The sequence below is a fragment of the Pseudorasbora parva genome, chromosome 1, assembly GCF_024679245.1.
Source record: "Pseudorasbora parva isolate DD20220531a chromosome 1, ASM2467924v1, whole genome shotgun sequence".
Classification (NCBI taxonomy): Eukaryota; Metazoa; Chordata; class Actinopteri; order Cypriniformes; family Gobionidae; genus Pseudorasbora; species Pseudorasbora parva.
In genome coordinates this window covers 15,457,942-15,473,337 of record NC_090172.1, presented here as the reverse complement: position 1 = coordinate 15,473,337, position 15,396 = coordinate 15,457,942, and the positions used below count along the sequence as shown (strand labels likewise).

At 37.6% G+C, this 15,396-nt stretch overlaps 4 protein-coding genes across 4 annotated transcripts in view; 2 read left to right on the top strand and 2 right to left on the bottom strand.

Moving 5' to 3' along the window:
- Nucleotides 1–15,396, top strand: part of LOC137055543 (E3 ubiquitin-protein ligase TRIM39-like) — a 440,141-nt gene that overhangs the window by 127,938 nt on the left and 296,807 nt on the right. The gene's annotated exons all lie outside the window — the stretch shown is intronic.
- Nucleotides 1–15,396, top strand: part of LOC137055625 (caspase activity and apoptosis inhibitor 1) — a 41,367-nt gene that overhangs the window by 20,873 nt on the left and 5,098 nt on the right. The window contains exons 3-8 of the mRNA XM_067429504.1: nt 7,295–7,447; nt 7,712–7,726; nt 8,916–9,092; nt 10,895–10,979; nt 13,854–13,908; nt 13,995–14,059. Coding sequence (XP_067285605.1) covers nt 7,295–7,447; nt 7,712–7,726; nt 8,916–9,092; nt 10,895–10,979; nt 13,854–13,908; nt 13,995–14,059 — 550 coding nt within the window. The remainder of the gene's footprint in view (nt 1–7,294; nt 7,448–7,711; nt 7,727–8,915; nt 9,093–10,894; nt 10,980–13,853; nt 13,909–13,994; nt 14,060–15,396) is intronic.
- On the bottom strand, nt 3,375–4,340 carry LOC137083251 (histone H2B). Its single transcript, XM_067449062.1, has one exon. The coding sequence runs from the start codon at nt 4,286–4,288 to the stop codon at nt 3,914–3,916; it is 375 nt and encodes a 124-aa protein (XP_067305163.1). The 5' UTR covers nt 4,289–4,340; the 3' UTR covers nt 3,375–3,913.
- On the bottom strand, nt 4,908–5,341 carry LOC137083243 (histone H4). The gene has a single exon (XM_067449051.1). The coding sequence runs from the start codon at nt 5,320–5,322 to the stop codon at nt 5,011–5,013; it is 312 nt and encodes a 103-aa protein (XP_067305152.1). The 5' UTR covers nt 5,323–5,341; the 3' UTR covers nt 4,908–5,010.

Genomic DNA, 15,396 nt, shown 5'->3' with positions numbered 1-15,396 from the left:
AATATCTGTTTGGGTCAAAAGTGAGAGATTTTATTCCTCGGGAGTCTGAGCTGTTTTCATTTTTGTACCTCTTCGTCAGAGGTATAGGCAAGTTCAGTCCTAGAGATTTGATGTCCTCAAGAGTGTAGCTCCAACCTTTCTAAGCCACCACATTATACAACTCATGGCTCCCAGCATGCATTGCAGCATTAAGTATGTCACCATTGTTGAGATTCATATGCTAATTCTTGATATAGACAGAATCTCACCAGTAGTAGGCCATCTAGGTTCTTTTTGCATACTGTGTTTTGAATTGTATGCCATTGGATACTACTCTGCTCACGTGCTGTTATTTGCATACTATATAGCGGGGGTCACCAACTGGCAGACTCAGGTCCGGATCCGGACTGAGAGATGCATCCATCCAGCCCGCGAAGCCTTTTGACGTAAGGAAATAACTAAATGCCAAATGCAATTTTAAAAATAAAGAAATAAATAAATCACATTTATATCAGGCAGCTCAGTAAAACCGTTTTTTTCCTATGTTGCCACGGTTGTGTTGACGGTTAATGGGGTCGCACACCGGACGCAACTCAGCTCCGCGTGCATCTCAGGTACATACGCGCAAACTCAGTTTTAAATCGACTTCTGACAGAAGAACTGCATGATGGGTGTATCTTGTAGCACAGGGTGAAATAAGAAATAAGTATATATGTACATGGACGATTTGAGGGAAATATAATATACATTTAATAAATCGTGCAGCTCGGGGTGTGTCCGTTTTTATTTCGGCTCCCATGTTAACGGGTGAGTTTGCACACCGTTCCGTCTTTAAGTTCAACTCAGCTCAGCCTTTTGAAATGTTATTTGAGGTTACCAGTATTTACATTTTTCTGGATTTAAAGGAACAGTTGAAATAAAGAGATACAATTTTTCTTGCACTTTTTTTCATTTTTCCAACACTGGTGGCACTTTTATTTTTACCTGTTGGTGTTTCTGGATAATATTGCTAATGATTTTTACCAGTGCAATTTGAAGCACAGAGAGATAGCCTACATTAAGTTAGGTAGAGATACACGTGAATGAACATAAAATAATGTTATGAGATTTCTGTTTTGTTTTTTAACCAGGAGGGTTTGTGTTCATTGATTGTTAGTGTTTATCTCAGTTCAGCAGAAAAAGCTTTAGTTGCTAGTAATGTTGAAATTAATGTATTTTCAGTACAGATTAAGAGATGAAGGCATTTTTCTCATTATTTTTTTTTTCAGATATGGCTACTGGTTGAATTAGATATTTTGTACCATTGCAACTACCTATTGCTTTAACAATATGAAAAGACATGTTTATCTATGAGAACATACTATATTTTGTTCAACAAAGACACTTTTTTTAATCTAAACTAATTTCTTTAGTCTAGCAAAAAGACTTCAATTCATGTTCTTAGGTATATAATTGTCCGGACCTCGGCCAGTGAGGAAGGTTTATTTACTGGACCCCAAGCAATTTTAGTTGAAGACCCCTGCTATATAGTATGGAAATATGCGATTTCAGACGCAGCCATTGTTTACGTTTTTAGTCGCCCTAAAAATTTGACTGTTTAAAAATGTAAGAGTTTAAATCGATATATTCATCAAATGTGCACAAATCAACGTTGGAAACAATGCTTACACTACTTATATGAATTTGTACACACCATCTGTAAACAAATTACTTAGTTCCTTGGCAGGGATCATTGAAATTCACAATTTCGCGGTCTGGCCCACGGCCTATACGCTAAAGTTGCTTTCACAATTCAAATAATTTCAAAGCTGCATTACGGGCCATAATCTTACGTTATGCCTTAGTGCTTTACGCTATGGAATTGCGATACGATATATGTTGATTAAATAAATGATCCACTAGCTGAGATCAAGCTAAATTATTTAAAATATCAGATACAGACTTTTTTTAGGCTATATTAAAAAAATAAACTGCAAAAGAAATCAGTGTAGTCTTGTGTGTGTGGTGCGATAGACGGCTGTATGATTTCTGATTGTATGAAATGTGATGAATATGTTATGTCCTGGCCGTACGAGTGAGCGCTCATGTACGCAAGAGATTCAAATAGTACATTCATTCTAAGTGAGTGCAAGCAGTTCTTAAAAAGTATTAACATGAATAGTCAGTTAGTGAGTCGCATTTGTTATCATTGTACCTGAGCGTGTCCTAAAACATGGCGGCGACTGCCCAAAATGCAACGCGCAATTACGTAGTTTCCCCAAAGACAGTAAAAGAAATGGACACAGCGATCCCATAGAACGGCGGAAAATGAAGTCAATTAGAAGCACTCACTTCCTGATGGCTGAGGGTACTGCGCAGCCTCAAACTGAGCTTGACGACGTAGATGTGACGTGAGCCTCCTGTCTGACAGTTGTAAGTCTTCTAGTAGTTGTGGACAATGAAATCTGAATCATGTTGTTTAACTGGTTTGCTTTTGTTTCACTATTCTTCTCCCTTGACTTTATGTCTCCACATTCCCCCGACAGTCTCATAGACAGTAAAAGATAGCTTCTGAGCGTCTCCTCCTGTCTATACGGTAATTTCTCAACTGTGCAAAGAGTCACGTTGGTTGACGCAAATGTTAGCCTATTTTTACAAAAACAGCCTCTACAGGGCGATAGTGTAAGAAACGAGGTAATGGAGCCTTTTTTTGCATTGTCGTGTTTCTTTAGAAATAAACAATGGACAAATGGAGTCTTTAAACGCCTCAGATGTAAAGTTATTCACTGTCAAAGTGACTCAAAAATGAATGGGAGTCAATGGGATGCTAACAGCAGGTGATGGCTTGGTTAGCAATGGCCGCCCCTATGAGTGAAACGCTTTTTCCGACTGCTAGATTACCCCCTTGAGTTTCCCACTCTATAAGCCCAAACAAGGAACTGGATGGGGTGTTATTAGACTGCTTCAACATATCTCCTACCCCTCTAATTTACCTCCTCTAGACCCTACTATTTCTGCAGTGGGGAAATATTGCTTTTCGTCCACTTCTTCTAATAGATTATATTATTTCTTGATGAAAGTGTGTAAATTCCAAATGTCACAGTTTATTGGAATGCTTTTGTTCCTGATATTCTTTGGAGGAATATTTGGCTGATTCCTAATAGATACCTTATTACTAATAAGATGAGAGAAGTTTTGTTTCGAATTGTCCATCATGTATACCTTGTTAATGCATTTTAAAGAAATTTAAAAAAGTTATTTTTGTAAACAGCACCCAGAGACTTTGCATTTGTTTTGGCATTGCCATTACTCTAAATTACTATGAAAAGACTTGTCTCTTTGTTGTTGAGAACATTGACAGATACTTTGGAAAACGTTGTATTTGGAATTGTTAAAAATGAGCATTTACACAAAAACACAATTTACTTAATATTTTTATTTTGTTAACAAAATTGTATATAAATAAATGTACATTTTCAGATCAGAAACCACTATTTCATGGTTTGCTTTTGAAGTAACGTTACAGCATTATTTTGGGACTATCGCGAACTCATGTAATCAAAAGGATTTTAAAAAAACAATTCAAATATGCAAGTCTTTTAATATTTTCCTCTGATGTGATCTAGTTATAATACCCTGTCTTGCTTTTTTTTTCTCTTAGTCCTTTTTTTGTTCTACGACTGACTCATTCTTTGTCCATATTGATATCCAATTAAAAAAAAAACTGGATGGGAAGGGGCTTTACCTCCTCACTCGGCCCGCGTTAAAACCAAGCACTCGCAGAGCAATCGGACTTAGATTTATACAGAGTATTTTCGCTTTAACTGGGCCGCTTTAGGCCCGCGCACTTTGTTGGGATGCAAAGCCGTTCATGTTTTCGTTAGACACTCTTTTAAACGAACAGATGGGTGGCTCTTAAAAGAGCCGTTGGGTGGGTCAGAGCCCTCAGTTGACTTTACTTGGAGCTGGTGTACTTGGTGACGGCCTTAGTGCCTTCAGACACGGCGTGTTTGGCCAGTTCACCGGGCAGCAGCAGACGCACTGCGGTCTGGATCTCTCTTGATGTGATGGTGGAGCGCTTGTTGTAATGAGCGAGACGAGACGACTCACCGGCGATGCGCTCGAAGATATCATTGACGAAAGAGTTCATGATACCCATCGCCTTAGAAGAGATACCGGTGTCAGGATGAACCTGCTTCAGGACTTTGTACACGTAGATAGCATAGCTCTCCTTCCTGGACCTCTTGCGCTTCTTCCCTCCCTTACCAGCGGTCTTTGTGACAGCTTTCTTAGATCCCTTCTTGGGCGCGGACTTTGCAGGCTCCGGCATGATGCGATGCGAGTGAGTTAAAATACCGACTCAATGTGAGTTCTAATAGGGATGTAGAGGCTTTTATTCACTACCCTATGCTAATTTTCTAAGCGATATTGGAACCTTCTGATTGTTCGTTTTCATAGGCCAACCCCATTAAGTCGTATTTCATTGGACAACTCAAAGCATCACGATCTTAACGAGGGCCAATCACATGCGGTTAAGTGATAGTCCCGCCCCCGCAATGTGAATGACGCCCTAACTCACTTTCCTTTGTTTCGTTTCCCGCTCTTTTTTATTATAGTTTAAGGGAATATAGATTCTATCTATACAAATATTGTGTAACACCAATTAAAAAGAATAACAGAGTTGTGTAGGAAAGATTACTCAAATAACTTTTCCTCGGAACTTCATTGATTCAAGAAACCGTTAAAGTGGCTTATAGGGAGTTATGATAAATGCTTGTGTAAAATAACATTTAACCTAGTTGGTTTTCCGCATTTGTTAAATTTGGGTTATTCTGATCTAATTTTATTAGCAAACACTTACTTTGTAATCGTTAATGGATAAACATTATTTAATACAAGAGGTCTTCGTATTTGATTTATGTTGGGTATAATCTGTCGGTTAATGGGTGAAGAAATTCTGATATTGCTAAAACATTGACTCTTTAAATGGCAGTGTATGGTGGCTCTTAAAAGAGCCGTTGAGGTTATTTAGTTTTTCTTGATTTCAGACGTTTAACCTCCGAAGCCGTACAAGGTGCGTCCCTGTCGTTTCAGCGCGTACACAACATCCATGGCGGTAACGGTCTTTCTTTTGGCGTGCTCGGTGTAGGTGACGGCATCGCGGATAACATTCTCCAGAAACACCTTCAACACACCGCGAGTCTCCTCGTAGATCAGACCGGAGATGCGCTTGACGCCGCCACGGCGAGCCAGACGACGAATGGCGGGTTTGGTGATTCCCTGGATGTTATCGCGCAAAACCTTACGGTGACGCTTAGCGCCTCCTTTCCCGAGCCCCTTACCACCTTTACCTCTTCCAGACATGATCAACTTAAATTTAGTTGAGTTACTCAGAGATAAAGTCTGAAAAACAACAACGAATTAATATGGTCAATGGGTGAAAGAGGTCTTTTACATTTGCTTACAGGACCTGACAGAAACCAGCGCCGCGTCACACGCTCACATGGCATCAGGATAGCACCTCCCTAGATTCCTCTTTACATCTCTATTTATTGTAAAATCTCATTACATGAAATATACTCTCTATATTTTGATTAAACCACTGTTAAATGTGAATTAATAAAATATTAATATTTACAGTAGGTTATGTTTGATATTTCTACAGATGGTGTTTTGTTCAGACTATGCTACAGGTCTAACAAACAGATCAAGATAATGAAGGTGTTCAGAATTACACAGGTAGAATAAACTGGGATTGGTGTTTATATATATATATATATATATATATATATATATATATATATATATATATATATATATATATATATATATATATATATATTTAAAAATCTCAAATGTTAGTCATGGAACGTATTGGGTTATATTCTACCAACTCTCATATTTCCAAATATGTGGTCTTATAGATTTTGTCCTGAAATTTACATTTATTAAGTTTACTGTCTTAGTGACAAAAATAATCATATGGTGTGACATGATTGTTATTGTGTCTTAAATTAATTAAGGGGTATAATGTGATCACGTAAGTCAATTTATCTTGATTCTTTATCATTTCTATATTGCATTCTACATTTTGCATTATTTTACAATATCAACACTCATAAAGATGTTTACTCGTAATCTTTGAATATACTTCAAATTAATTTGGGAATACCTTGTTATAAAAGTACCAAAATGCTTGTAACCTTACTCTACCCCATCTATCACATTGATGGTTTTATGAGTAATAACCAAAAAGCCTTCTTTTTTTCCAAAATTCTGAATGTCACACCAAATGACATGGTATCACGCCATATGATGAATCACACACATAAACAATCTGAATGCAAAAAAATGATCAGATTAATACGTTATTGCATTTACTTTTGCATTCAAGAGTGACTGAGAGAGTCTGCATGAGTGAGAGTGTGTGATTGAGTGTGTGTGTGTGTGTGTGTGTGTGTGTGTGTGTGTGTGTGTGTGTGTGTGTGTGTGTGTGTGTGTGTGTGTGTGTGTGTGTGAGAGAGAGACTGAATGAGTGAGTCTGTCTGCTAGCGAGTGTGTGCATGTTTTTCTGCCTTCTTTGAGCCGAGTTTTTCCATGGATAATGTGCTTTTCAACTCTCAAATTAGCTGCACAATGGTGCTGCCTCACTGTTTCAGCACTAATAAACAAAATCCCCATTTATCTGTCAACTTTTCCACCTCACTAATTGCATTTTGCTTACTTTTAACCACATGCTTAACATTCCTTCCTCTTTTCCATAGTGCTCCATCACCAGCAAACAAAGACTTTTCAACTCCTCCACTAACCTGGGAAAATAGCCATTAATCATTAAATTAAATAGGATTGGACTACACACACTTTTAGGTACCATTTTAAATATAATATAGTTTGGAGACCCTGACTTGAATAGATCTGTTAAAAAGGAAACTATGTAACCAATTAAAAATTCTTCCTCCAATACCCATCTCATGTGCATTATATTAAAATTTAATAATGACTTAGTACTATTAGCCATATCTTCAAGCAAAAATGAAATATGTAAGTATTCCCATTATAAGCATATAATTATTAAGCATTTATTATTATTATTATTATTATTATTATTATTATTATTATTATTATTATTATTATTATTATTAAATAGTTTCAATAGGTTTTGTCGAACAGAATTTGTTTGGACTATCCACACATCCATCCACCAAACGCTGGAACATTAGTATCATGCTCCTGTTTAGACATATACTTAGCCTAGTCGTCTATATAAATTATTTGTCTCTTTTATTTTCCTGCCAATAATGAAGCGTTTTTGTTTTGGTTTCTCTGATTGGAGTAGGTTGTTTGCGTCATCAGTATGCGACGGCGCTCTAGCAGTAATGGTAAGATGCAGGAGGGAAAGAAAAGAGATAAAGAAAAGAAACGGGGACATTCTGATCGAGAGCACAATGAAGTAGAGATGAAGATGAGGAATACTGACTGCATCACGGTGGTAAGAAAGTTACAGTTTTCTAAGTAGAACTAACGCTAACTCTGAGTGCGTTCACGCTGGCAGTTTAGTACGAGACAGGGGATGGGTCGTATGAAAAATTGCTAACGTGAAAATCGTCGTGCGGACCCAGGTGGGCACCGTCCGGGGTACCGAACCCGGGACTACCTGGAGGAGTCTGTGTTCGGTTGCACTTGAACTGTGGCGCGATTAACGTGAATGAAAAAGCAAAGCAATGGAGACTCGGTGCGCACTTGTCTTGTTCAGGAAGAAAAGCAACCCGTGCATGCGTTTTAACCTATGGTTTCAACCGATGGCGATGTATTTAGTTCAATAAAACACAAGTACGGAATGATTATGTTGATATTTACCTTTGATACGAGCGAGGTGAGATCTGTATTATAATCGCGCGTAGAGAGTGCAGTCATTGTCGTAATCTCTGCTGTGCAAAATAGCACATAACACAATATAACACTGACCACGTTATGCTTTCTGTCATGCGGCGTGCACGCTTGTGATGACGTAAGATGAACACAAATGCACAATTGTTCGAAAGAATCAACTTCCTTCGAAGGACATGGACTTTAAAGGAATTGTATGTAAGAAATGTATTTTAATGAATCATAAAATGCTCCTGACATTAATAAATCATGTTACATACTTATATCACTGACAACAGTAGTCCGGCCAGGATATTGTCATTTAAAAGTTGTTGTTGCAGCCCTCAACTGATGTTGATGTTGACATGTTGTGTTTTGGCCTGAAGCTCCGCCCTCCATCCATCTACCAATCACGAAGTCAGTTGTGGTTCTGCATCCGGCTTGCCAGCTCTGCCCTAGTTACCACAGCTGGAGATCTACAAACGTTCCTGCTGATCCTGCAGCCTATCTGGCAACCTCGAGTCAGGGGGGAGGGGGAGAGGGGATGCACGGCTCTCTCACTTTGTTATTTGAAAGTTATTGCGGTACCAGTTTTGGCCATAATCTTACACACACTTCCTTTAAAGACACATTTGAAGGTTGGAACGAGCGTTGCGCCAAGCAGCTGTGACAGCTGTCGTTGATGAGTGACTGCATTAAACTGTCTGATGACAAAACCGTTTTTGATGACAAAACTGTCTAAATATGTTCACCATGGTCCATTTATGTATTATAACATATACACAGTTATTTTCAGTCTGAACACATTTCACACAGCAGGATTTTGAATTGCAGAGAGTTCCAGATATTTAGCATGCCAAATATCTCATGGGCATCATATTCAAGTATTCAAAACCATCATCAACCGATTATGGGCATTTTCTGTGATTTCACAAAATATGACGATGAGTAAAAAATCAGGGCTAAAACCGTCCAGTGTGATTCGCTGATTAACTTGACATTAGTCTCACAGTATCGCATTAGTCTTTCTACTAAGAGTCACTGAGTTTTTTTTTAAATTTATTTATTATTATTTGTCATTTTAAAAGGAGCCAGAGGAGCCAGAGGTTCCTCATGAGCCTAGTGATCTGGAGGAGGGTGGACTGGACCTCAACAAGGCATTCAAGCCCATCAGTGCTTACATGCAGGACCGCAAGGAGATGCTGGAACAGTGTTTTAATGTGCTGGGAGAAAGTAAACTCAAAAAGATGCTGCCGGATGAACTTAAGGTATCATTATTTTGCTGACATTCATAATGCATTATTACACTACTGAGCAGATGAGCCTGTGTGTTTGTTTTGGTGGAGTTAGCAAAATATATATTGTCAGAACTAGGGGTCCGTTCTTCATATGTTGCTAACTCAGCTGGATTTGATTGTTGATCGATTTGGCATCATCGTGGATTGTTTGGTTCCTCGATGCTCATCCTGGACTTGCTGTCATAGCAACAGGTCCGTAAACCTGTTCGGGAGCAGGCTCATTTCATGTAAGATTAAGATGCAGTCAACTTGATCTTGACCCTTAAGAAACTTTAATACTTTCACATTACAAATATGCTTCAAATTTAATAATACAAAATATAAAAAAATTAAACAAATTGCTAATTAGAACATTGAAGTAAAAGGTAAAGGGTGTACAAATACTATAAAATCATGAATATAAATAATTGGGTGTACATTTCATTTATCTATTATAACTTTTCTGTTGTTTTGGTTGCTTGGCTGTTTCTTTATAAAGGTCTGGAAATGGGTTTTCTTTCAAGTTTTTTGCCAGGTGTCTTTTTTAATTATATGATGTCGTTCCGTTGCTGTTGCCAGCCCATCACTGCATTGCTGATCATGGTTTTGAGTATCGATGTATCTGCCCTCTTCAGGGATCTTCAGTAATCTTTTTTTTAATTTATCCAGATATTTTAATCCAATCTGCAAATTCGTTTGAAGAACCAAATTAGATCTGGGATCTTTCAAATTACCTCAGTATTAAGCAAGGTGCAAAGAACGGACCCCAGATGTGACAGAATGTGTTGATACTAAGATCATATAGCAAGGACAATATTTCCACAATAATATGAAGCTGATATCAGACCAATTTGTCACAAAAATTAAATATGTATGATACAGGTGCCATGCCATTTAAAGGGTTAGTTCACCCAAAAATGAAATTGATGTCATTAATGACTCACCCTAATGTCGTTCCACACCCGTAAGACCTCCGTTCATCTTCGGAACACAGTTTAAGATATTTTATATTTTAGTCCCAGCTTATAGTCCATATGTGACATCAGTTGGTTGATTAGAATCTCTTGAAGCATCGAAAATACATTTTGGTCCAAAAATAATCTGCATTTGTATTCAAACCTGAAGAACCTGACATGTGATCCAAACTGCTGAAATCATGTGACATCGGCGATCTGAATCATTGATCGATTCACTGATTCATGGACGTTTGAAATCTTTATTTGAGGTTTGAAAATAAACGCGGAAGAGAAGACTGATGCTGAATAAGATTGGATTTTTTAAATTATTTTTGGACAAAATGTATTTTCGATGCTTCAAGAGATTCTAATTAACTAACTGATGTCACATATTGACTACTTTGATGATGTTTTTATTCCCTTTCTGGACATGGACAGTACAGTGTGCATAAACTGCATATGCTCTGGGACTAAAATATAAAATATCTTAAACTGTTCTGATGATGAACAGAGGTCTTATGGGTGTGGAACGACATTAGGGTGAGTCATTAATGACATCAATTTCATTTTTGGGTGAACTAACCCATTAATGCATACAAAAATGTATATTGCTGCATCACATGTGAAAATAATGAAGCATTTCATAAGTCAATTAAAAAAAAATATTAGTATGGACATTTGTTAGGTTTTACTGTGAAATTTGACATGAAGTCGTAGCAATGCTGATTAAGTTAGGCACCACTGGATCACATGAATACTCAAACATTTTCACCTGGTCTTGTGCTCATCAAAGGTTTTTATTGGCTGTTATAATTAACACAATGTTGTTTCCTGCAGGACTGTTCTTTTAATGAGATTAAGAAACTGTGCTGGGATCAGCTGCAGCAGCTCTCTGAGATTCATATGCTGGAGATTTTGGAGGGTAAATATCAGATTCTTCTTCACTCTGTGTGAATTTCGACCTGTGTCTAAATACACAAACCAAACATTGATCATTCTCTTGTCATGTTTGTTGTGTTTTAAAGGGGGGGTGAAACACTCAGTTTCAGTCAATCTCATGTCAATCTTGAGTACCTATAGAGTAGTATTGTATCCTTCATATCTCCGAAAAGTCTTTAGTTTTATCATATTTATAAAAGAAATATGGGCTGTACCGAGTCTTTCCGGAAAAAACCGAGCGCCTGGAGGCGTATCGTGTGGGCGGAGCTAAAGAATGACGATCGCAAACAAAGCGGTGACGTCCTCAAGCGTGGAGAAACCCATCGCTATCTCAGCTAATACCATAGGCTAATACAGATAATGATCCACAATCAAATCTGAGGCAGAAATAAATTGAACAGGAGAAACGGCAACTTCAGGACGTCCGTCTCTGTGGTATGTACTGTATTTAGGGGCCTGTCAACATTTCTGTGTCTTTACAAGCAGTTTATGAGGACATGATTCAGTTTATGGACTGTTGTATGCGACTAGACCTTAGAAGTAGCAAGCAAAACGGTTTTGCACGTCAGAGTCAGACTAGTGTAACGTTATACATAGAACAACAATGGAGTAACCGTTAGCGCATTTGAATGACGAAGCACGCGATCGTGTCGTTTACTGATCAGCTGCAGCAGCTCTCTGAGATTCATATGCTGGAGATTTTGGAGGGTAAATATCAGATTCTTCTTCACTCTGTGTGAATTTCGACCTGTGTCTAAATACACAAACCAAACAACTCACGCGACGAGCCAATAGCAGAGACATTTGAAGCAGATTTACTCACCGGCTGCTTCCAAACCGAACCTTTATCGCTGGGACCGCTCCGTCAAAAACACACTTCTTTGGTATGATTTGGTTAAGTCCTGTGACAGCAGTGACCGTGGAAATCCACTTTGAGACGTGACTGAAGCGATGCTCTGAAGCTTCCCGTAATTTCTGTGTTCAAATCGGTTCAAATGTAGCGCTGCCTTCCCGGAATGCTGTGCTGAAGCGTTGAAGTCGCTCGACGTCACCCATAGGAATAGAGTGGAGCGCGGCACACGACATAAGTCTTCACGGAGGACTGGATCTGCAGCTGAGAGCAGCTGTGCGCGCGCACCGGGAGAAGAGCCCGTACGGCCCATACAAGGACCTTCCGTTCTATTAACGTCAAGTGGACCCATACTCCGAAACTTGTGAGAAACCGGAAGGAGTATTTTTAACACAGAAATACTCCATCAAACGTCCAACATTAGTTTTTGAAACTTTGTCTATGTTTAGGATGGGAATCCAAGTCTTTAACAGTGTAAAAAGCTCAGTATGCATGAAACAGCATTTCACCCCCCCTTTAAGGTGTCCTCATTTTATTAGTTGTGATCATTTTAAATGCAATTTATACGATTAAGGTGTACTTTAATGTCCCAAAAGGAAATTGGTCTTGTCCTCAGAAAGCAGCCACTGCATCACATGAATCATAAAAACGAATTACCTTTAAAACAATACATAAAAGATAATGTGTTGTAGCATTTTTAATCTTGTCCCTTAGCATTGCATTTGAATACAAAGTCTGGGTATAGAAGTGTTCTTTATGGCCATTTTGTCTATCTTTATTGCCATTAGAATGAGACATGTAAGTCTAGACATTAACTGTGCTGTAAGGTTACCATACCATAGATGTATTCCGTGTCCTTCAGGACAGCTTTATAGAACAAAAAGATGATCTTGCTACTAACACCATAAAGTCTGAGCCTTCTCACAATGCATTCTCTGTTTTAACCTAGAGCAAAGGTTTTCAACATGGGCATACCATGTCAGTGAACAATAAGTATAAACACAATATATTTATATGAAGACACTTGCTTAATGGGAACATCGTGAATGAGTACTGAATTGTGATCTCCAATCACTTTGGATCAAAAATCATCATTTATTTTTTCATTTACATCAAGGTTGTGATCATCACACCACTCTACAAAACTGTTTGATTTCAGAGTGGTAAGATGGTATATTTAGAATGATATTTTATATAATAGTTAATAATAGCAGTATGATCGTTACATTTCACAATATAATTGTTAATGGCTTTGCTCACACAACCATTTGTGTACAATGTGAAGAGATCTTGGGAGCTCACACACCATTGGGGACTCATGTACTGATGACTTGAGAATCAGAAATCGCCTTTCTAACCATAACATGTTAAGTTTTATAAGTTCAAAAAGAAAATGTCATTTTATAATGAAAGGATTTACATCCATCTATGTCTAGTAGTAGTATATCTAGTAGCGAATAGTGTGTGTGTGTGTGTGTGTGAATTTATATATATATATATATATATATATATATATATATATATATATACATACATACATACACACACACACATCATTACTGATGAAAGTGTACCATTAATAAATATACTGTTTTAGTTCTGGCAAACATGCTGAAGAACAGCGGACAGACTGCCATTTCATTATAAGGGGTTTCCTCAAAACTAGTGTTTTAGTTTAGTTTTTTTTTTCAGCATTACTGAAGGCTTTCCTTCATTGGCTCACCTAAGCATTGCAAATTATATAATTGAGTTGGTCCCACTAAACTTATTACATATTTGTTCATATATGAATATTTTGCAGTAGTTTGATTTGTATGCATATAACAGTGAATATACATCTGTATTTTTATATTGTAGCATACCATCACTTTTGATTTGATTTTCATTCACAGTGCTGCTTGTAATTTCTGTCTGAGACTTCATGATTACTTATATTTATGCAACATAAATCTATGCTGGTATCTTTATTTTGTGATAAAGGCTTTATTATATTGTTTGTTTGTAAAGGTAAAGAGTTATCAGTCACTTCAGCACCTGAAGGAACAAACTTAACAGACAGTCAGTAAGTCAAAACTCCTACAATTATTTATTAAACTACAATTTAAATTTATTATTGAAATTTAATAATGTGTTTACTAATATTTACAGGCAGGACAGTAATGTGGATTCCACTTCCTCTTTGAGAGAAAATCCTGAAACCGAAGAAAAAACAGGTAAATAATTCATCATTGATTAGGGCTTCAGGTTGTATATTTTCAGCATTGATACTGCGCTGTGCGCATCTGCGATGGCTGTGCTGGGTTGTAAAAGATTCAGATAAAAAAAATAAGTACTTGTAATTAGATTATATGGTTTATAATACTTGTAATCAGACTAGTTATTTTTTATTGATTACATGTTATATTCACAATGTCAGTAAATTATTCAAAATTAATTGATTATCCCCCGCTACTTTATTATGTTCCTTTTTAAAAAAGCCTATTTTTATATGGGCTTGTTGAATTGCAATCATATTTAATTGCATGTAAATTTAAAATTAGTATTTTAATTGGAAATTAAATTAGTACTTAATTGGAATCTGATTATGTAATCCAGATCACATGTAATCAGTTATGGCGCTTTTCTGCTACACAGTACCAGCTCGACTTGCCTCGACTCGCCTTTGTTTGGTTTTCCACTGTGTAAAAGTTGTACCCGTACCTGCTTCCAGATACTGTTTTTTTCTCCGTATGACCTCCAGCGAGATTCTGAGCGAGCAGAGGCGATACTAAATTGTGATGTGAAAACAAGGCAGACTGCTGATTGTTCAGAGATAATCATCATTATTCACCGTGTCATCATTGCACGCGCCAGACAGAGTATCATGAATAACCCCACCATTTTTAAATAGTTTGGCCAGAGATTTAAAACAACATTTGTCTTCTTGCTGTGAGAAACAGCAATATCCCGAGGATCAAAAGCATACACTCGATTTCCTGTGTGTGTGCGGGTAGTGGGTATGTGTCTCGTAGAAGATTACGTTGTGGCAGTTTTCCAGCGGCGTCGCTATGGCGACCAGGTACTATTGTGGAGGTACTATACTATAATGGAAAATGGAGCGAAAAGCGAATCAAGTTGAGCTGGTACTGGTAATGGAAAAGAGCCTACCAGGACTGTCTATCAACACTGCGTAATGGTCACATCACAGTATGTGCAATGTCCAGTATAGGGATCGTAGTTGATATGTAATCCGCTCAGACCAGGCACGTGATTTTTAGATTAATTGCAAAGCTTAACCATCATTGAGTGAAAGTTTATCATTAGCATGTTTTAGGTCCTATCAGTTTAAACATTCAAGTGATTTTAAACCATTTGAGCACACAAAGACGCGAACGAGAACTCAATTCAGAACTTGAATGCTATTTTCTGTGCACACACAGAGCTGCACACGAAGAATTCTGTTCTCTTTCTTGTCTATTTGTGCTGCAGTGGACACATGTAGGCCTGTCGCGATAGTCAATAAATCAGTTAATCGCACAATAAAAAAAAAAAGAGCTCTAATTTTTCCGGC